Here is a 23,285-nt window from a genome sequence, read left to right as displayed (position 1 = left end):
TTCTACCACTGGTAGGCAGAGCGTGCTCATAGTTTCTGCTGGGATTGAGTTTACACAAGGAAGCCAATATGTGTACATTTCTGACTCTGGCACCATCCAGTGGAAGTATCAAAAAAGACACTATGGCAGACAACAGTACACACTCATACAATATACTGCATTTTAGCACTAAGTAAACTGGTTCCCAGTGACTGAATTACTTGGTAATGAGTTACATTTGCATTGTTTCTATAACCACAAGCCATGAACTGTACACACATACAAGTCAGTATCAATAATCAAATAACACACTGGTCCATATTAACAAGGTTACTGTTTCTTGAATACTGTTAGTGACTAATAACTAACAAACTACTCAGCTGTTTAGTGCTTATCTTAACCTATAATAATACATCACAATTTATTTGCTGGTCATATTTTGTATTATTAATTTAAGTCTGAAATGTAACTAGTAACTAAAGTTACATGTAAAAGTAGTGGAGTAAAAAGTACAGTATTTCCCCCTGAAATGTAGAGGAGTTATAAAGTAGCATAAAATGGAAATACTCAAGTAAAGTACAAGTACCTCAAAGTTGAAACAGATGATCTTCATTTGCTTAAATAAACATGTCTGACCTGTAATCATTAGACACATGGTCTGTCGCTTTATGAATCCCAGTCCTTTCACTCTGCTGTAACAGAGGGAACGTTGTCACGCCCAGCCAGGAAAGGGAAGGGTTTGTATGTTTGAATGTTTGAGGCTCAAAGCATAAGTTTGTCTGATTTCCTCAGTGAAGTCAGTCTGGTGTGAAGTCAGACTGGAGATTGGAACAATGTCTACCCTCCTGCTGGTTGTGGGTGTCGTCGTAGGAGCTGCTTACATTTACCGCGATGTTGTGGTAAAGGGGAAGCGGTACACAAGCAAAGTAAAGCTGCATGGCAAAACTGTGATTGTAACTGGTAAGTCAAGGTTTGTTTACTGCTATGTTATATCCACTAACTGTTTTCTGTGTGTGCTGTACAATCCAGTACTGTAGGCAGATCAGGCCACAGTGTGGGTGGGCACAGAGAAAATCAGGTGGGTCTAGCCCGTCCAAGACCATTACAACTATACTTACCTGAACGCACCACAGTTTGATCATACAAGCCTTATACTGTATATCATCAGAGGTAATGTTAGAGGCACCAAGATGAACATCGCCAAGATGGCATAGCCTGGCATGGGGGCAACATATTCACACACACACACACAGCTGGCAGACACAAGAGCATCATCAATCAAGGGTATGGATAGAGGTACACTGGTAACATGCTCAATAACATTAAAATTGACCATAGCCTGACACAGCAGCCACATAAACCACATACATGCACACACACACACACACAGATGGCAGACGCAGCAACATCTGCATAAAATCCAATTGTACACCCAGCAAAACCTATACCCAATAAACAATAATATTGAAATAGGCTACTGCAGTCCTAAATTGTAAATGAGCTTACTTTTGATAATTACAGCAGGAGATGACGGGCTTGGTGCTGAACACTGAAATTATTTCATTATAGTCAAATGATTCAGTCAGTTCTTGGATGTTGTCGTTGGAGAATCAAATTCTCAGTCACATGCTGCTGCTGACGGTTAAAGGGCTGAATTAGCAGCCACGTATGTGTCATTACTACTCAGCACTTGTTGAGGAGAAACTGGTGCAGGAGGAGGTGTCTGGGTTGAGAATGATCGCTGAACTTGAGCTGAATTCTGTTCCTCCTGCTCCTCATGACGTTTTTTTGTGACTGCTTTGTTTCACCATGTTTCTTATCTTAACCTACATTAAAAGCAGCTAGCTAGTGGACAGAAGGCTTCTGTTCCTCTGTGTAAGGCGTAGGCTGTGCACTGAGTCAAAGAGGAAGAGCTACTCACAATCTGGCATTTGTGAAATGCTCTGGCACTAAAAAAAAAACTGATCAACACATCACATGGTAAACAAAAAGCAAGAAAAAAGAATGGTTTCATTTTTATTGGTCACGTAATCAGATACTGCTATTCAGTGGATGTTCCGGCAAAAAAGGAAGCCTTCTGATTGGTTGGGCCTGAGTGTAATTAGTGTTTTTGAGAGACTTTGCATTAGGAAGCAACTCATAAAGTACATTTCATATCTTTTCACTCAACTTTGGTTGCATTCAGACAGAAACTGAACCAGTGCTGCTTCTCTGTCACTAAAACTTTAAGGCTCAAGGTCGTTGTATTATATATCATAAAGATCTGCCAGTTGACAAAAGTACAGCCTAGAAAACCTAACATGACATTAGATTTTTTAAAAAAATATTTTTGACATATACTTTTGAGGAGGTCCTCATTTAAAGATAATAACGTATTCGAGTTGATCTTCCTGTTAAAATAATTTGAAAATAGATAAAAACTTAATGTTGCTATTGTTCAAATAGCAAATATAGAAGGTTGTGAAGCCTTGGTGGAGGTATGGGCATGGAGTGATTTCTAGTTTCCACAAATTTTACCCATGCAAATTACAAAATATATCACCTATGTCCTCTGTTCACCTCCAGGCAGCAACAAAGGCATTGGGAAGACCACAGCCATAGGCTTGGCTAAAAGAGGAGCCAGAGTGATTCTGGCTTGTCGCAACAAGCAGAGAGGAGAAGCTGCTCTTATGGAAGTCAAGAGGGTGAGAAGAAATCTATCATGCTTTGTTTCTTCTGTTAAAACACACTTATTTACTGTCATTCCTCAACCAAGAGTAGGTCCTGTCCAAGGAGCTGGTATTTACCACCACAGAATGATACTCTTTTCCATACGTACTGGTTGTTGCAAAATGTACCCACATCAGGCTCCATCATACTGGGAATGAATGACCACTGATATCTATAGAAGTCAACCTTAGTAAAATAATTGCAAAGAACGCAAAAACAAGTAGCGAGTATTTACCAAAATGTCTCAGTGCTTCTTTATTTTACTTTATATGTTTAATCAGTCAAAATGCTGCTTGATATCCCTCACAGGAGAGTGGCAGCAATCAGGTGGTGTTCATGCAGTTGGATCTTGGGAGTCTCAAGTCTGTTCGCAGCTTTGCTGAAACCTTCCTGAAGACTGAACCCAGACTGGACATCCTCATCAACAATGCAGGTAAGGATGTTCATTGCAGCCTGATATTTTATGTAATAAGCATATATAAAAACATAAATTGCATCTCACAATTCAGAGTAACCCTGTAGAGCTGGTTACAGAAACCAAACTTATTATTACACTTGATGACAAAATATCTAAGTCTAACTAAATTATATCTAAAATGGGCAAAGCGATATCTGCTATTAAAAAGTTGTCAAACATGTCTAGCTCCAAGCATATTAAAGCACCTAGACCTAAGTTGTAATAACTATGAAACTATGCCTTGACTGTGCTTGGAGGTATAATATTTAGCATTTTGATGATTTTGGACCTTGAGGAATGTGATGTGTTGAGTCAGTTTTCTGTGAAGGGAATCATAGAGGCAGAATCTCAGTTTATGTGTGCTGGAGGACAGGCAACATGTGATTGTTTCTGACAGTAGGATTAAAGGTGCTCCATGTCCATCACAGGTATTTACCTGCAGGGTTGGACAGAGGACGGACTGGGAATGATGTTTGGCGTCAACCACATTGGCCACTTCCTATTAACCAACCTGTTGTTGGACCGGCTGAAGGAGTGCGGACCAAGCCGGGTGATCAATGTGTCATCCGCGGCACATAACATGGGAAAAATTGACTTTGACTGCCTGAACACTCACAAAGCTCTAGGACTGGGGACGTCAGGCATGGAGGTTCTACAAGTCTACTCTGATAGCAAGCTGTGCAACGTCCTCTTCACACATGAGCTGGCCCAAAGACTGCAGGGAACCAAGGTCACCTGCTACTGCCTCCATCCAGGTCAGTAGTCAGAGCATGTCGCCATGCAACTTGAGTTAAGAGACAGGGAATACAGTCTTGACAATATATTTTGGAATTTTTATGTGATGTGATTTTTTAAATTCTATATCAAGCTGAAAAGGTTTGTGGATTTGGGGTGTGTCTAATCGTTGAATGGTAGTATAGGAAAATAAAAGCACTTGGTTAAGGTTAGGAAAACATTACCACATTTATTTTATTTTCTGCAGGGGTCATCAAGACTGAGCTGACCAGGAAGGCTAACTTCGTAAAGGACCCCCTCCTGAAATTCCTGACTGCCTTTTTCCTCAAAAACACCATCCAGGGATCCCAGACCACTCTGCACTGTGCTATCCAGGAGGGCATTGAACCTCTCAGCGGACGTTACTTCTCCAACTGCACTGTGAGAGAAGTCTGTGCTAAAGCCAAGGATGATACTGCAGCTAAGAAGCTGTGGGAGCTCAGTGAGAGACTGTGTGGTCTTGCATAAAGATTCACATTGGATTCTGGACACTGGATTGTCATAGTTTTATATTAGAGTACAAGACGATGTCCTCATAGCCTGATCATAGGCAAGTAAGTTCATGTAGAGATCTAAGTTTGGCAGCTCCCTCATTGCAACACCACTCCTCTCCTGAGATAACAGAGATAACATCCAGTGTGAATGGATTGTTTAAAATTTAAGCAGTGCTGTTTAAAATTTAAACAGTGCTGTAGTCTACACTCTACACTGTAGAGCCTACAGTGTAGATTCTTATTGATGTATAAAGTGTTGGCTACAGTGGAGCTGTCGCACATAGTACAAAAGCATTTAATCAATAAACACCACACTAACAAGAAATCTATTTTCAGAGCCATGGTTTATCATATCACAGAAGAACAGAGTTGTATACTACATTCTGACTTTGCTACCTGTTGCTTGTTTGCTCCACACAGCAGCAGCAGCCACTGTTAGAGGCGATGATGTGCATTTCACTGTCTGCAACCTGCTGAGTAAGATTAGGGACTGCTCACATTTGCTCCAGACTTCTGTTCTCACATGGGTTTACTGAATGACTGTTGGCCTGTGTGTGTGTGTGTGTGTGTGTGTGTGTTATGAATGAGAAATATTCAGTATGAATAGGGACATGTATCTGTTTTTCATGCCATTTTGAATTCTCCCTGGAAGATGCTTTTAAAGGACATAATATGACACGGCACATTGAAACTCATTTGAAATCCAGACTAATGGCGCCCTTCAAGGTGGTTTGGCAGTATAATCCTCCTTATACATCCCCCAGTGTAAATAATGCTGATTACATACTTACCTCTCCCACGGCAGGGAATGCTGTTCTGATACATCTACACACCACTACAGGAGAGACTGAACCATGTCCCATAAACCTAATAACACTCTACTATAAATATAATCTGCTGGCAAAAAACAAACACTGACAACCTGAAAAAGAAATCGCACTGAATAGGTGATCATAATTAACACTATACTGTATATACAAATTATACTAGTGCCAGCAAACTAAACCTGTTCTGGAGTTGTTGTTGTTTTCTGTAAACGAGTGTCTCACATCAGCTGATTCAGTCAATAGTTAATCACTGTATACTGTATCATTTCCATTAAATAACATGGAACATGTTCCTAAATACAGTTGTGTTAAATTAAATGACTACAAACTATATGACACATGGAAATCCAGCAGCAGGTTAAGTAAGGGGCACCTGTAAGTTTACATTGAGAGTTACTCAGTAGAACACATTGAGTGAATCATTCTTGCTGTGTTCTTGGTGCATAACAGCCACCTGTAGATCAGTGGTATATTGTGAAACCATTGGCAGGATTAGTTTCCATCGATGTGCAACAAAGTTTTGACCAAAAGCCCAAAAGGCAAAAGTGTCTGCAGCTATTTTTTGTCTCTTCAGTGGACACATCAGTGAACATTTATGTGCTTCAAGTATGTCATGATTTATTTTATTAAGTCTGTTACCATCACACTTTGTCACACTCAGCTTTATCAATACACCAACTTTTCCAACTCAGACAAGTGCAAACATTTTCAGATTTTTTAAGTATTCTGCATTTTTACTCTGGATCTTTATGTGCATGTGTGCATAACAAACAAAACAGTGACCCACTCATATAAAAAACTGCCCCGTTGTCCTACTAGAGGTCAGAAACTCCAGAGTACCTTGAAAAGGATTTCAGGCAGTGCTTCAACAATATTGCAATGACACTGATGAGCCATAATTCAAATGCAACTAATATAATGATAATAATGTAACACCATATTTCCTGGAGTAAAGTAAGATGTAGTATTAACAGTCATGAAAAACAAAGAAGAAACTATGCTAACTTTATGTAGCTGTAACAGCTACTGAAAGGAGTCTTTTTAAAGAAGTCATGCAACAAAAAACACAGCTGCAACTAATAAAATAAAAAAACTGACTTTGATTTCAGTCTGCTAATATCGAGCACTCACAACACTCTCACTCACTAAATGACAAACCTAAATCAAATTCACCCTTAATTAGTGTTATCAGCTGCAGCTGGGTTTTGATGCTGAGAAGGACCTGGGTGGTATTTCAGAGAGCAGGTTTAAAGGGGACCTCTTATGCATATTTCCAGATCTTTATTTCTGATCTGGGGCTCTACTGGAATGAATGTGCTTCAATATGGACTTAGTTACTGTGGTAACTGACCCAGAGTTTAAGTTCCCTCTCTTTCTGGAACTGAAAACCCAGAGTTTCCCTCATCTCAGGGTGAACAAACTCAGAGTTTTCACTAAACCTTCTTTCTGGAATAGCAACCTGATGGCAGTGTTAAAATGCTGATTGTTAATGGCAGTTGTGGCACTGAGACCTAGCACTTTGAAGGCTTTGAGATAAAAAGTCATCAGTCCACACTCTCTCATCTCATTAGTTTGCTTTCCTACACAGGTTCACTTCATTTGCAGTCAACTACAACCAAACAGTGGACACAATAGTTTGTTTGATTTAGAATCTATTTATTCACACCTTTAACCTGACATTATTTCAAATGGAGTGTACACATTTGAACACTGTAGGGTTACACATGCAATTTTCTGTTATATTAATCATTTGTTTCTTGGTCTTTGGTGTTTTGGCGGTTGTTGGGGGACGTCCTTCCTGGTGGTGCTGCCATGTCATGGGGGGATTTAAGTTTAGTTAATTGGTGTCCATATTGTCTACCCCCTTGTGTTTTATTTGGTTTGGTCAAGCCACTATATATGTTCCTTCATGTGTCATGTGTTAGGTCATATATATAAGTTGTTGACCTCTTGTACAGGCCTTGTTATCATATTCTTGGATGGTAACGGTTTTTGCATTTTGGGTAAATAAAAACCCATTTTTCCATCTACAACTCTTGTTTCCTCATTGCCTCACTGCTTAACAACACCCTAACTTACAGTTTCATTGCTGTCATTGACTCATCTGTCTGACAAACGCACCATTATAAAATAGTGTAGAAGCGAAAAAACATGTTAGTGTGTGGAAGTATACCAAACAATATGCAGAGCACTTCAGGTTAAATAAACAACTGCATAACCAGAGAAGTTACATAAGGAGTTGTTTGTACCAACTGATACACAGAGCACGTCATGCCAAATAAACAACTAGGTAACCAGAAGAGATAGATAAGGAGTTGTTTTTGAAAGGTCCGGTTACAATCCCTGGAAAAGCAAATACTCTTGTTGCCAGGTTGCTTTGACCTATACCGATCATTGACACACTCAAAAGATGTCAGGCCACCAGACAAACAGGAGATATCTGGGAAAAGTCTTTGCACACAGCGTGTAAAGATGAAATTAAGAAATGTCATACTCCCATTGGTTAAGAATCAAGTGAAGTGGAAGTGCCAAAAGTCACATCCGCTTTGGTATAAATAGGGGATGGGTGTGAGTTGAAGGGGCTGTTGCATTTGTGATTTTCTGAGTTCTGTATGTTTGTGTGTATTGAAATAAATTCCCGTTGGTTGTCTGCACATCTCTCTGGTCTCAGTGTCTCGGTGTGAACATCTTTAATATAGCCTTAATTGAAGAGGACTCAAGAGGAGTCTGTGACCTACGAGAGGTCACTGATCAAATACTACATTTCAATTCCAGCCAAAAAAAGTTATTTGACTCCAACTCAATCACAATAATTCCTGGTCTGCTGGACTGAGAAGGGCAAGGACATGGATGTCGAGTCTTCTTCTGTTTGTCTCATTTTGTGTTTTACACTGAATTTGTTGAAATTCTTGCTGCCTGTAAATGTCACTCTGTGTTGTGAAATGCACCTGAATGGCAGCACTGACCACATTTACTTTGGAAATTGGGGGTATGTTGCCAACAAAGTCAGTATCAGTGCGTTCAAGAATTAGTTTGGGCATTCTTATCAAACATTTTCTATTTTTCTGTTTAGATTTATGTAGATTCTGCAAAACTTTCAGAATGTAACCAACTTATAGTCTATATATTTGTACTGTGAAACAAAAATCTCTTACAAGAATTGATGAATGATCATTGGTACAGTTCATGTAAAAACAGGCTCATGAACAGACAGTCATGTCCAGTGGTGGAATAAGTACTCTGATCCTTAAGTAAAGTACATAAGTATTAGCATCAAAATAGTTTAAGTATTAAAGTAAAGTACTAATTTTGTCCCTCTGGCGAAGAGAGAGGGAGAGATGATGGAGGAGGGAGGATGAGTCTCATGGTGCAGGTGCCTCCTCCTCCTCTCCATCCCGCTGGTGGGGAAGCAGGCTGCTGTCTCTCTCTCAGATAGACAGAGAGACAATTTTAAGTAAAAACACATTGGGGAGAACAGGGTAGCAGGCGCTCGGCACAGAGACCCGCCAGAAGAAGCAGCGGCAGCTTCAGCTCGAGCTGGACACAGAACACAAAACACCAGCGGGTAGAGAGGAGGAGGAAGCATCAGCACCGTGAGACTCCTTCTTTCCTGCTCCTCTCCTTTGCTGACTTCATATCTGAAAAAGGCTTTACTGAACTTTTCTTCAACTGCCCTGTGAGAGAACTGTCTATGCTAAAGTTATTTAACAATACCAAGAACCAGACACATCATTGTCACATGCTGCTTATGTGAAAAGGTTAGCTCATTGCAGTGGAATTTGGGTTACAGTTAAGATTTTGTTCTTTAACCTTCTGCTTCTGGTCAGTAAAAACATTTTCTAATGAACTAAGAATTCAACCTGGACTGCAAGAATGGAACACCCAAATACACTCACCCAGCATGCATGGCCACTCACCTAATAAGATGAAGGAAAAAAACAGTGGAACTTTACAGTAAATATTTAAAATTTACAGTATAAGGTGTGTTTTGCAATCAGCAGATAATGTAAAATAAGCTTCATAATATGAAAAATGATCGCAGTAAAGCTGCACAATCTCCTACATGTTGGTAATAGTTAATGTTATTTCTGCATAACCGAGTGAGCTCTAAGAGAACAAAAAGCAGCAAAGACTAATAATCACTGTTCTACAATACACTGTGTATCTGTCAGCGCTGACATGCTCTGCACAAGAAGGGCTGTAAAAGGAATATGTGTCTGCTGATTCCGCTGATTCTGCAACACTGTAAATGCCTTAGGCGGTTGGCAGATGAGCCGCTGCCATCCTCCAAATACATTGGCCTTGGGTATGGAATGAATTATACTTCAAATGACAGGTTTCAAAACAAAAACTTAAAAGATAAGCTTTTGTTGTGCAATTAATTCAACAGTCTTGTCAGTGCTGTGACACTATTTACATGCATGAAACATCATCTACACCTAGGTATACCTACATGTTTTAGCTATATCACAGTGCTCTGATAGGCTATTTGCAGTTAAAGGTGGGATTAAAATCATGGATATATTACCAAACAATTCTACCTGGCACAAGCACAAGTGCCCAAGAAGTCAAAAGGGTCCTAAGCCAAAGTGTCTGTATGGAGAGATATTTCTTTTTGGGAAACTCAGTCAAAAGTTGGGTAATCCTGGTTCCAATCTGAGCCCTTTAATTTTGAGTATTAATCAACACTGAGTCCAATCTGATGTTTATTTGTTTTAGTTGTATTTTTTGTATGTAATTATAGCTATACAGTACATACTTTGGCTACAGTAAGTGAGCAATAACCTGCAAGATGTTGCAGAAATGACTACAAGCGTAGGGGTGTGAGTGTGTCTGTGCAACGAGGGCCATTGTCTCATAATCTATCCACGATCAGAATACACCTCTACCACAGTGTGACTGGCTTTCTCTGTCAGGGACATGACACTGGATCATCTGATTTCTTTTGTTGGTTTTAAAATATTAAATGAGTCACTTACACATTATTATTTAGTGCTGTTTGTGATTATTGTTGTTATCCTTTTTGCATGTATGTGTTCTGTTTTAATTATAGCACTGGACACTATGTATTAATGCTTGTCTTTCTTATCTTCTGCTCTTACAACTTGAATTGTGTCCAGTATCAGTGCACTGTGGACACAGGACAAACATGCAGGCGAGAAGCAGCTCTTATTGGACCACTCTGTATCAGTCAATGTTACTAGATTCAAAGTCTATGAAATTACCATCCAGTCCTGTAATCATCCAGCCCACGTAATATACATTCATTACAGATACTGTAAGCACCTTGTTTGAATCAATGGCTGCAAACTCTAACAGGTACAGTGTTACTCCACTTGAGGCTTTCTCTTCAGTTCTGAAGGATATTCTTTAAATTTGACTATTTATTATTCATTTTCTTCTTTCCCACCTCTGTTATGCCAATAAAGTTCAATTAAACATTACTGAAAAAAATGTGTCCCATTATGGTAATTATTAGACAAAACAGTAATGAGTAATTTAATCACAGAGAAAACACAATCATTACTTTATTTTGAAGCATGAACGTTCACAAAACATTGCAAGGTTCAAATCCCTGTCTGTGACGCATTCTATAAAATCACTCTTTGAAACGAGCTCAGATTGTAAATTGGTCAGTAGATTCTCTTTCACAAATATCACATCTAATTTTAACTTGAGGTATTTGGCGACATCTGCTGGTTCAGCAACGCTGAACATGGAAGCCCAACCGGAAGTGAATTAAGTTGTCGGAATTTGATTTATCCTTCAAAACAAATCATTTAATATATTAATGTCAGTAAAATTTGATTTGATATATATTATGTTATATTGACTCCTTTATCAAAAACTATGTGTCCACGCATTTATTTTTTAACACATGTCGGCACTTTCATCTTAAAAGCATAAACGTCTTATGCTTAACAAATGAAACGTTTGATTCGCCTTGAAAATATTTTAATTTGAAAGTCCAAACCGGAATAAAGCATTGATTCTGGCACGCTAGCTTAACGTTGCCACTAGTTGACAGCAGTGATGTCGGTGCTGCTTTGCTTCGCAGCAGGGGCTGTTGCCTTTTATGTGATAGTGTACTACGGAGTGTTCAGGGGAGCGAGATGCTCAAGTACAATGAAGCTGGCGGGGAAAACCGCCATTGTTACAGGTAACGAGCTTCACCCACCGGCTCCTGCTAACCGAGCAGCCTCAGCCACTGCGGAGAAACTGAGCTGCTCTTTATCTAGCGTTGACAAGTTAACCAGACGTCCATTTTCCAAACCAACAAATTAGTCTTTATCCCTCCAGTCTTTTCTCTTGTAAAACCGAAACCTGCAGTTTGGAAACACTCCCGATAAAGCATAAATATTTGTGTCGCTTGTCCAAGTAAGTTTTCGAGTCCTTTATCTCTGCTGCATCAAACTGTCATGGAGTCATTACTGCCCCCTGAGGCCGCAGGGCAGAAAACACCCGCTGGCACTCGATGGTTAGTGAGACCCGCAGTCGCAGTTGATGTGTTTCCCCCCAACGGCCACAAGGGGCAACCGTGAACCTATTCCACTCCAAAACCAATGGGGAAAAGATTTTTCTGTTTTGTTGTCATGGCCAGTGGTTGAAGAAGTCCTGAGATGCTTTACTTGAGCAATACTACAAATACTAGCAATACCACAATTCAGAATTCAAAATTAAAAGTATGTAAGTATTGGCAATAAAATGTACTTAAAAAGCTATATATATATATATATATATATATATATATATATATATATATATAAAATATTGATCTGAAAAGTAGGTACTCCCTATTGCTGTGAAATGTTGAGTAAAAAGTATCCATTTGAAGTAGAGGTACAAAGTAGCATTAAATGGAAAGTATGCATCTCAAAATTGTACTTAAGTACAGTACTTGAGTAAATGTACTTTGATACATTCCACCACAGTTTACTCATTCAACCCATCTATACCTGTTTTCATTCATTTTTATACCTTTACTTTTGAAATAGTCAATTCAAGTCAAATCAGTTTAATTTATTTGTATAACCCAATATCACATGAGATCAAATGTTAATGTCTCACCACACAGTTTTATAAAATGAAAGATAAAATGTTTAAATGAGTAAAAAGGCCAGTGTTAAGGTAACAGCAGCTACCATTGAAAACTACAGCTGATCCCAAGCAGACCACATTATTATTTAATGTTAATTCAACTTAATTACTTTCAAATTAGTTAAAACAAAATTAAAAATATTCTTCAATTGAAATATGTTCACAATGGTAATGATCATTTATTTTCCCCAGTGGAATGGTATTATCATATTGATAATAATCCTCTTCTAACAACATACAATGGGGCCATCACTGAAGAACAATGTGTGGACCTATTGTCAATTCTGACTTGGTATTGAAATGAAATGCTGCTTGTTGTGTCTCTATGCCCAGTTTACCAGAGGTGTAATGATTTCTTCATATTGTAATTCTACACTAAGCAACGTTAAACTGACAGGCTTTTTGAATGAGTGACAGTTAGGTGTCATTGAATTGTGGACAGTACCTTGTTGTCAGTTTTATTTTTCAGTGTGTGATTGTTTATCTGCGCAGGAAGCAACACGGGTATCGGTAAGGCCACGGCTCTGGATCTGGCCAAGAGAGGAGCCAGGGTCATTCTAGCCTGCCGCAACAAGGAGAAAGCTGAAGCTGCTGCTTTTGACATCCGCAGAGTAAGAAACCAAATAATCAGGTCCTACAAGTCTGACACTTCTATGCACTTAAGTAACAGCTTTCTGCAGGAACCAGACTTCCTAAATATAATAAGAAGCCACGTTTCCATAATCAGTGCAGTGGATTAGAGATATCTGATTTCCCCACATCAATTTCTCTTCTGTTCATCTAAACTTGTCCACCATTGACTACTTGACCATTTGTAGAATTTAGACACATTGAAGCAATAAGGAAAAGCTTTGCCTTCTCACTACAGAAGCTGTCTTCTAGTGATATAACTGCAAGAGAGAAACTGAGCCACAGTGTTGTGTTGAGGTGCCAGCTGTGCATTTCACATTGTGTTGGATAGCATGAAATTGTAAATTGTGGTCATGATAAAATGTTCACAGATAAAATAAGATTGGATCCCAAAACCATCCCCTCCTCAGCCGCTGTTAATACCAAATACAGATCAAGTCACCTGTAGGACTTTATACTCACAGTCAGACCTGTCTGAAGTGTGCATGAAGGTCGCTGTGGTCATCAGGATGTGGTAAACACTCTGACCGCAGTAACTGTGAAATGACCTGAGCTTTGAGGAGATTACACATTATTGACACAGTTAAGACAACAGGAAGCATTTCACAACTATAAATCATGTTTTCTTTTCAGTATTTTCAAATATATTTCCAAGTGCAGAACAATCAGCAAGACTATTTTTTACTCAGTATTGTTCAGTTCTGGTAGATTTGTGATTCATAGTTAGTATTGTTGTGTTCCAGGAGAGCGGGAACACTCAGGTGGTGTTCATGCAGTTGGATCTGGCAAGTTTCAAGTCTGTTCGCAGCTTTGCTGAAACCTTCCTGAAGACTGAACCCAGACTGGACATCCTCATCAACAATGCAGGTAAGGATGTTAAAACAGGGTGGAATATCCCTTTTCACAGTACTTTTTATAAACAGTATGTATTCAGTTGTTTTTTTACACAAATATAAAGAAAAGTACAGGAAACTAGTGAGCACAGTAAGTGATTGTAGCAGCTGTGTTTCAGGTGTGTTGGGCGCTGGACGCACTGAGGATGGTTTCGGCGTGGCGTTTGGGGTGAACCACCTGGGTCACTTCCTGCTCACCAACCTGCTCCTGGAGCGACTGCAGCAGAGCGGTTCCAGTCGTGTGGTCACCGTGGCTGCACTTCTGCACCACCTTGGCAACATTGACTTCCCTCTGCTGGCTTCCAACAAGGATTTAGTGTCGGGCCAGTCTACCTGGCATAACTTTAAGGCCTACTCCAACAGCAAGCTGTGTAACGTGCTCTTTACCAGGGAGCTGGCCAACAGGCTGGAGGGCACCAGTGTCACCTGCTACAGCCTCCACCCAGGTCAGTTAAACCTGCACTCTCTACAGTGCACTTTATGTTGTGGCTGCTGTATTGGAGGTCTACCGTTCTACACCAAGCTAAATGCTCACTGTCATGTGTTTGTCCACACTGAAAAGTCTTTTTGTTTAAGCCAATGGTTCCCAAAGTGGGTGCTGTGTGGATGGGCAGGGGGTGCTGTACTGTTACATTAACCACTTTCTATGTTACATTTTCTAACATAACAAAAAAGAATAAATAAGCAATAAATATCAAAATCATCATATTAAAAACTGTTTAATATGCAGGCTGTCGCAGCGGACATGGCAACTCACTGTTGCTGGTTGTCATAGTAACACAGCACAATTTCTGGCCTGGGAGTTTTGCAGGAGCTCAGCAGTCAAAAAAAAAAGTGAGCGTCAGAGCAGTGATGGAAAGATTTGACACAAAAAACAGCTCAAAGAACTCTGAAACATCCCAGCTTTCAACACAGGGATGAACAAAACTACTCAGCTAACAGCTTAACAGACTGGTTTGAGCTGCTTGTGGGAGATGGATATCCATCATTGTCCATGCCCATTCACTGTGGTATTGCATGTTCCCAAATTCATAATAGTGTTATGCGGCTCTCTCATTGCTGGTTAACATGAAAACAAGACAAGAGACGTCCTGTCAGTGGAGTCAACAGCAGCTCACATGTCCCATTAAAACGCCCCAAACCTTCTTTTACATTTTGTTTGTTCATTTCTCCATAAATATAAACTCATTTTAACTGAAGAAAATTAAAGCAATACATTTAACATATGAACTTATTCATGGTTTAAGTAAAATTATATATCTATACATTTGCATAGCACTCGTTGGCTTTTAGTGATTGAGAATGAGCCAACGTTATTTAACTTCATATTGATCTAATCTAATATTAAGCCTAATATAATATAATATAATACACAATGGGAGCCACTGGTCTAAGCTAACATAGCTCCCTGCATAGTGTGTTTGAAATCAGTTCATAAGATGTAACAGTCAGTCCTTGTTTTCTGAGCCACTCTCCTTCACTGAACTATTTCACCCGTGTAGTGTTTCAAAACAACCTCTTGACTAAAAGTGCAGAAATGTATAATTCTGATTTTAGAAAAAGTGCAGAGTAAAAGTTTAACCATGAATGGCCAACACTTGCAGTTTCACAGCAAAGCCTCCACTGCCCTCACATTAAAATGCATTTATATTTATTGTGAAGACCATCAGGAAGTACCAGCAATAGCTTTACAAACATTACCTCATTACAGCGAATGAACAGAGGACTACAGAAAGCTGTATTTAATGTGGATCACTAACATCAGGCCAGACCAGACAATACTAACCCTTACACAAGGATTCCAATAAACTACAAACAAAAAACATGTTTAAAATTAGTGTGTAACATGGAAATGTAACACAGGAAATGTTACAAAAGCAGTATTTTCCATTTCTTTGCATTTTGCCTTCACAACTCACCATCCACAACTGGAAAATAGCCAATCACCATGCTCAAAATTTGGTCACATGCGCCTCAAACAGTGGTAGAAGTTTAAGATTATGCTGACCTCTGACTGGCTGCTTCTCCATAGCAACAGCGGCCAAGGCTCATGGGTATTATGGTTTTCTTAGTTGTCTGCCAAAATCACAGACAAAATGTGATTTCTCCTAAATGAAAGTTGAAATAATTGAAACTGGTGGTCAGAATATAAACCTATAGGATTGTTACATTATCAAGGAGAGTCCTGAGTTTCTATGTTCAGTAACATTGAGATTGTTTAAAGAGAAAACTGAACCCCTACACTTCACATCTCTATTGTAGTTAGGTTTTAGTAGGGTTTAGCTGGGTACAAAAGCACAATATAAACTGAATTTGTAAGGGCATTCATCCTGAGTTATTCCCTTTACCACACTTCTTACATCTTACCTGTGTACATAGTGCATATTTTTAAATTAATTAGTTTTTGGGCACCAGGGGCCCACAGTTCATGTTCGCCCTGGGACCCCTAATGAGTTAATCCGGCCCTGAGTCCAGCCAAACTTATCTGGATCATTTTTGTTCTTCTCAGGGGTCATCTACACAGAGCTATGTCGCAGTATGAGCCTGTGGCAGCAGCTCCTCATGATGCCCTTTGCCAAGCTCTTCTTCTTGGACCCTGACGGGGGGTCTCAGACCACCCTGCACTGTGCCCTCCAGGAGGGCATTGAGCCTCTCAGCGGACGCTACTTCTCTAACTGTGCACTGCAGCAGGTGGGAGCCAAGGGACGAGACGATGCCCTGGCAAAGAAGCTGTGGGAAGTGAGTGAGAGGTTAACCAGTTTATCATAACAGACTCAATCCAGACGCTCCAAGGACTGTATGACCGCTCTGTGCCTCATCATAGACCTTGACAATTATTCTTACTGGTCTCTGTGTTTAAGGGCTGATTTATTACATGAGGTGGAGGAGCTTTTGAATAATGATAAACTATCATAGAAGCGTTGTTTGTGTGTGTGTGTGTGTGTGTGTGTGTGTATAATGTTTGCCAATTTTCCACAAGTAGATGTCATTATTGCACTTGTGGTTAAACCACATTTCTCATTGCAATACATCTATGGATGTTCTCCAGCTCTGATTGTTATCAGTTACACATTCCAGGCGGCCACGATGTCATTTTAAACACAAAAATAAACACAAGTATGATTTATGTGATAATATACCATGGCAGGTTAGAAACCAGTAATATGGAAAAGTGTCAATCTAAGAAAGGAAATCACTGATCATTAACAGATATGGTTGATATATTGATGAGTTTCTTCACTTGCAGAATGAATTACAGTGTTAAATGTTTTTATACTCTTATTGCATCAGTGCAGCTCAGGATAACATGTGGTGACTCTCTAAATTATGACTCAGTGAGATGATAACTTGAAATAAAAATAAACCCAAGGTTGCCTTTTACAAAATAAAATTTCTTTCTTTCACTTTTCATTTGCACATCATTATGATTAGTAACTCATGTAGAGGTGAAAGGTGAAACACTTAGTTCATGTTGATAATGTTATTTGAATGAGCTTGGCAGTAATATTACTAACAAGTGATCATGAAGCTGGTTTACATGGTAGTGAGGGGGCATGTCATTCTTTCAGCATCCAAGTTCAAGAGCTATTGAATTTTAATAACTATGGTGGGCATTATAAATTACATCTGATATAGTTTTTGAATGTTATCATAATCTATTTGAATGGTGAAGTACTTTATCATAAAACAATGACATGTTTCTCTGGTTTTCTGTAGTAGGAAGTGCTCTTCATACTCTGCTGTTGTGTTTGTTGTGGGATGTCATGGGGGGGGGGGGGGCAGGTGTGGTTTAACCATATCAGTGCAGCTCATTTTGGTACGCTCTTCAACTGTTATCAGTCACAAATCCCAGCTATTCTAGTAAATATGCCTCTCAAAACTACTATTTAACTGTACTATGTAATCAGAACACCTGCAGGAGTTTGAATTACAGGGGAAATGATCACGACAATTAAATTGGGTGTTTATACACTGTTAATTGTTTGTGCTGAAGTTTATGAAGAGTGTGTTCCATCAGTTTACCACAGTGGAGATAAATGTGGATCAGCTTCATTCAGTTTGATATGGCTGAAGTCAAAATAAAATTCCATTTTGTATCCTGACTCTTCACATACTTATTGTGGTCTATTGTATTGTTATTGTCCTCGAGGCTTTCAGAAAGTAAAATAACTGAAATAAGGTAAAAGTGTAAAATTCCTTAAGGTTTACTGAATTATCTCAAGGGTGTTTTTTATCTGACTTGAAAAGGAGCTCTATTTTATACCACATGTGAAAATGTGAACACGTCGGGCTCAAGTACTGTAAGTTTACCCTCCTTGGATTCTACAATAGCCTCTCCCTCCACAGGGGGGCAGTAGCGTTGCACAGCACAGCTCTAACAGCACAAACCACAGCTTCTCTTCATGCTGTTTCTTGGCTGTTGTTGCTTGGAGCAAGGTTGTTGAGGACCTTAACCCAGCAGACCTATGGATTCTGTTCATTATGAGCACTGATTATTAACACGGGTAGGCATGAAAGCCGGGTCAGCTGTGTGTGTTAAGAGAGGTGCTCTTGTAATTACTCAGTAGGACATTCCTCTGCGCAGGCTTCTCCTTTAACCTCGCTGTTGGTGGGGAGGAACACACTTCCACGATCGATTCCTATCTCCTCCTGCCTTCAACTATCCCTCTGTCCCCTTTCTTCACCCTCCTCCCTCCCTCTCTTCTGTCTCTGCTGCATGCTGAAAGGACCGGTGGTAAACTTGAATCCTCCTTGAGTAGCAGCATTAATGAAAACCTTTTCTTTATCGAGTTACAGTTCAGTGCTGCACCTCACCTGTTCCAGGGAGCACTGAGCAAACTGTTACAAGCTGGAGGTCATAAGGTTCAACATTAACCCATAGTTGACTCACTGACCTGGTATCTCTCCATGCAGATAGTTTTGGTATGATTTGTACAGGGTTTCCGTATACAGTATGTCTGAGATCTCTGCCTCCACCCCAATACAGATGAGGTGAGTGGAATTTAGTTTGTGGTGCTCACAGCAAAGAAAAATCATAGTTTAGGAGAGTTTCAGGATAATCCCAAAGACCTTACTGACCCTAACTCTACAGTTTTCAGTGGAAGAAATCTTAAGAAAACTCTCAACACTAAGATCTGCACATAACCCCGAAAACAAGACATCTTTTGGAAAAAAAGATGTTGCTGCTGATTTTTCAATGCTGTGAACAACACACACAATTCTATCATCTCCATTGTATTGGGGTGGAGGCAGGAAGAGAGCCTGGACAAATACAAGCAGAAGAGAGAGTCATAAAATACGTTCAATTCAATTAAAACGTCAGTCCTTGAACTTGAATGGCACAAGCTGTTTGCTGCTGTTACTATCATCTAATCATCGTAGCACCTGGTTTTAGAGGCATCTAACTGCAAGTCACATGGCATGATGACAGCGTTTCAATTAGTTGTATTAACATAGTTGCAAAGAATCAGTGACAGGATCATTCACATTATCATCTTCTACTTGGTAGATCATATTTTCAGGTATATTTTGCATTCTCAGGAATGTCTGCTAGCACCAAGCTGAATGGTCTCTTGCCAGCATCAGAAGTTGTTTCCACCAGAAAGTGTTTCTTGTGCCCATGAAGAACATTTTAGTGTGCATGGGAAAGTTTCTGGTGAGCACCACATATTGTGTCTGTGATGGTGATGATAATAATATAATTGCTGCTCCTGTCACTAACCACACATCTCAGGTATAATTGGTTTCACTTGATGTCTTTTCTTCCTTCTTTCTCATGTTTTTAAATCATATTATTTCAAGTCCTACCTTTTTATGTCACAATTGTCACATTTAATGAAGGGGGGGGGGGGGGACAAAATAAAAAAGCTGTTTAAATTTAAATGCACCTACATTGATAGCAACTGTTCAGTTAACTGCAGGAGCAGATACTCACAGCAACCTGGATGAAGTTCAGTTTCAGAGAGCTACGTTACATTAAAGATCTCCTACAGGTTTTAAGATGTGTAGAAATACTTTGCTTGAATCAGCAATTTGTGTCTACCTTGTTAAAAAGTCCTTAAAATCACATCTTCTCCTTTTCCCTCACTGAAAAATCCATAATCTGAATATGTAAATATTTTTGATTTCAGAAGTTTTCCTACTGGACACAATATGTCTCCTACTTCACTGTAAAGTCCAAGTCAATGTTTGTGCACCGGAGGCTTCAAGTTTCTACATCACACTTGCACACTGTAAAATACACACTGGACCACGACTGGTTCCAAACTAGTTGTGATGTCACAAATCATGGTCATAGGTAGATATGTTAAAATGAGATTTATGATTGCAATGCTCAAAAAATCATATTACTTAACTATTCCTATTACTTTTCATAATACCAGCAGTCTGGGAGTCATGCAGGCACAAAACTGGGTGGTAAAAAGTTAACAGCTTAACAGTTGTTCTGGTATTATATAATCGTACAAATAATGGGATGCATTTATAATAATGATGATGCATATCTCTACACCTCTTGAAGAGCGTCAGTGTCTGCAGTCTTCTAGTATTATAGCTACATTAGGCATGACAGCTCCAGGGTCATAGTTGGATTTTGGGAATACTGAGGTCATGAGTCACAACAATTGCCCCCTCCCTCACCTTATTTTCCCTTTAATTACTACAAGATTACATAGTTCTTTCCAGAAAACCTCCCTAGGAAATTATAAAGAAATTACGCACCCTGAAAAATAAAGTGTTGGAGAAATGCTGAATCCACAAAACAATAGTTTTGACATTTTGGGAAATGCACTTCACAACACCCTATCATATCCCAACATGTTATTTTTCTTTTGTTTTTGTGCAAATTAAATAAAAGAGATGTAACATGTTAATTAGTGAGCTTTACAGGTGCTGGTAGATAGAGCCACACTGGCTGTTTTCCTGTCTCTAGTCTTTATGCTAAGCTAAGCTCGCTAGCTTCAATCTTCTCATCTAGCTCTTAGCATGAAAGTAGAAAAACATGTTTCCTAAAATGTCAAACTATTTTTTTTTTAATTTACTGATTTAATTTTTGGGCCAAAAAATACTCAAATTTAAACATACTGAACCTAAAAATATTGGAATAAGCCTAAATGTTGCCAAACCCCCAAATTCCCTGAAGAAATAGAGAGAACATGACCTCAGTGTGGGGTGAGGTGATGCCATCCAACTTAATGTACACCTAGCAGTCACACTTGTAAAACATAAGAGGAGCTAAGATTGTGTTGGGACTTCATCTGCTGGAGGCTCATTAGATAAGAAAAGTGTGATGCTTCAGGCCAAAGGTCTCCAGTCTGCAGCTCAGGAGTATGCACTTCCCTTCCTTGATCTATAGTTCATAGATGTTCTGTCAGTCCTGCTCCACTCTCTGGAGTTGAGAAGCAGGTCATTGATGACTTGTGTGTTGTGTTTGCTTTGGGCAGACTCCACAGCACTGCAGTACTTAGTGACTGGATTAGTGCATCAATTAGGCAGCTATTGGATGCATAGAGCCATGCGGATTGATTTAGATGCTGCGGGAGCCGTGCACAGGTTGTTTGCATGGGGACAATATCAACAGTACTAATAATGTGCTCATTCTGTGTCAGTGCGTCACCGTTTATACTGGAGGAATCACTTTTAGCATTTGTGCTGTTTGCTGTCAGTGAAATTTCAGATAAACCATATCAATGTCAGTATTTAAATGTAGAGTGTAAGGTAAGCCTACATGACTCACTTTACTCTAACTACCCTTTCATCATGGAATAATAGTATTCATGGTAAGTAGAATTGAACTTATCTAAGTTCTAAAGAGCTCTGTGTAACTGAGGTGAAACACACTACATGAGTGTGACTCATTTATTATGGTTCAGTGTCGCCTACAGACTCATGTTTCCTAAAATGAACAGTAAGCAGTGGTTTGGTGGGACACATCAACAAATATACCATTTATAGCAAAGGTTCTGCTGTTTTTGTTACAATCCTTCCACTGCAGCTCAACAGGGAAACACAAAGAGAGAAGTTATGTTGGAAAATATCCACTTATTTTGACAAACGCAGATTGCATATTAGCTTCAGAACTAAACTTCGGAGTATATTTTTGCACAAAACTAGGACTATGGATTTTGTCCCCCATCACTGACATTGATAGCACACTAGAAAGGGATCTTTTAATGGTCAGTATGAACAGGAAGAATGATTACAACAACAAAAAACTGATTCAGTTTTCATTGGGATACCTGACTGTTGTTTTAAGACAGACTTGAAAAATTGTGAACCTATCCTCAAACGCCCTGTCTGTCAATACTTGTGCATGTCAGACTTTATAAAACAGGCAGCAGAATATGCTCTCTAATAATTTGAAGTGATGACATTGATACAATAATGTATGTCATAATGGTCAGACTTGAACAGCAAAATAAGTTTTTATATCCTTCAGCGATGCAGCCTGTGAAAGAACAGATTACAACATTTTTTACTCACCACTCTTTCTCTCTATTTCTGTATAGTCCCTCGCTGTCTTTTGGTCAATGTCCTGTCATGTCTGAATAAAGCTGTAAGAAACATTAATGTAAAAGTCACCTGTGTCTGAATGACAAAAAGCCATCATTTTAACAGATAATGAGGCCAGCAATGTAATGTATTTCATGTTTGAAAAGGGTTAATATGGAGTTGTTGACTGGTTCAACTGACCCCTCACAGTGTTACTAAATTAGCTTATTGAGCACCATGACACAACATTCAGTACTGTGTTTGCACATGTGTGAAACAAACTCAAAGTAACATTTTCTCTAACACAAATGCTAAAATATTAGTTTAGCAGTCAGTGTGTGTGTGTGTGTGTTTGTTTGGTGGTGTATAGAGTATGTGCATCATTACACTGTACACATAAGTCACCAAAGTCTCCAAAGTCACTTCCTGCTAGCAGGCTAACACATTAACAGTCTACATCTGCCATAGGGCATTAACATGAAGGAAAAAAAACAGAAAACATTGCTAAAATGATATAGAACTGTTCAGAGTCAGATTCAGAAGATTTTGTATGTTTCTACAGAATGCTGATAGCTGAAGAGAGGAGAAACAACATGGAGGCACACTGTCTGAAAGGCTGTGTAATACTAACTACAAGAATATTGCACAGGTTTCACAACTATAAACATGCAGTAAAAATGAATGATTTTTAGAAACAAGTCCAGAGACAACCAGAATACACTTTTAAGTTCTCTTGAGTTTGGACCAAAGTCTGAAGGACCAGTCCTTGCTGCAGATCCACAGTGTTTTGTTGGTTGTTTGTGTTTGAGTAAGAAAAGTAGGGCTGTAGTCAATGAATGTTTTTTGTGTGAAAGCAATGCAAATGTCATCACAGTTTGGTCCATAATTGTTGCTGTTGTGTTGACTGTGTGAAGAGTTTTGAAGATATATATTC

General features: G+C 39.2%; 2 protein-coding genes across 2 annotated transcripts; both read left to right on the top strand.

Moving 5' to 3' along the window:
• Nucleotides 1–669: 669 nt before the first annotated feature.
• Nucleotides 670–6,544, top strand: LOC122984092 (dehydrogenase/reductase SDR family member 13-like). The gene is made up of 5 exons (XM_044354398.1): nucleotides 670–939; nucleotides 2,545–2,663; nucleotides 2,998–3,121; nucleotides 3,574–3,900; nucleotides 4,128–6,544. The coding sequence occupies exons 1-5, from the start codon at nucleotides 813–815 to the stop codon at nucleotides 4,385–4,387; spliced, it is 957 nt and encodes a 318-aa protein (XP_044210333.1). The 5' UTR covers nucleotides 670–812; the 3' UTR covers nucleotides 4,388–6,544.
• Nucleotides 6,545–8,652: 2,108 nt separating this feature from the next.
• On the top strand, nucleotides 8,653–17,964 carry LOC122984091 (dehydrogenase/reductase SDR family member 13-like). The gene is made up of 5 exons (XM_044354397.1): nucleotides 8,653–11,400; nucleotides 12,831–12,949; nucleotides 13,712–13,835; nucleotides 13,981–14,307; nucleotides 16,371–17,964. The coding sequence occupies exons 1-5, from the start codon at nucleotides 11,274–11,276 to the stop codon at nucleotides 16,628–16,630; spliced, it is 957 nt and encodes a 318-aa protein (XP_044210332.1). The 5' UTR covers nucleotides 8,653–11,273; the 3' UTR covers nucleotides 16,631–17,964.
• The last annotated feature ends 5,321 nt before the right edge of the window (nucleotides 17,965–23,285 follow it).

Source organism: Thunnus albacares, chromosome 6, assembly GCF_914725855.1.
Source record: "Thunnus albacares chromosome 6, fThuAlb1.1, whole genome shotgun sequence".
Lineage (NCBI taxonomy): Eukaryota > Metazoa > Chordata > Actinopteri > Scombriformes > Scombridae > Thunnus > Thunnus albacares.
The sequence above is the reverse complement of the archived record's forward strand: the minus strand, read 5'-3'. Positions and strand labels throughout refer to the sequence as shown.

Excerpts from the sequence above, each read along its gene's own strand:
- LOC122984092 (XM_044354398.1), top strand. The coding sequence starts at position 813 with ATGTCTACCCTCCTGCTGGTTGTGGGTGTCGTCGTAGGAGCTGCTTAC. Across the intron at positions 940-2,544 it reads CAAAACTGTGATTGTAACTG|GCAGCAACAAAGGCATTGGG; the intron begins GTAAGTCAAGGT and ends GTTCACCTCCAG. Across the intron at positions 3,901-4,127 it reads CTGCTACTGCCTCCATCCAG|GGGTCATCAAGACTGAGCTG; the intron begins GTCAGTAGTCAG and ends TATTTTCTGCAG.
- LOC122984091 (XM_044354397.1), top strand. The coding sequence starts at position 11,274 with ATGTCGGTGCTGCTTTGCTTCGCAGCAGGGGCTGTTGCCTTTTATGTG. Across the intron at positions 11,401-12,830 it reads GAAAACCGCCATTGTTACAG|GAAGCAACACGGGTATCGGT; the intron begins GTAACGAGCTTC and ends TTATCTGCGCAG. Across the intron at positions 14,308-16,370 it reads CTGCTACAGCCTCCACCCAG|GGGTCATCTACACAGAGCTA; the intron begins GTCAGTTAAACC and ends TGTTCTTCTCAG.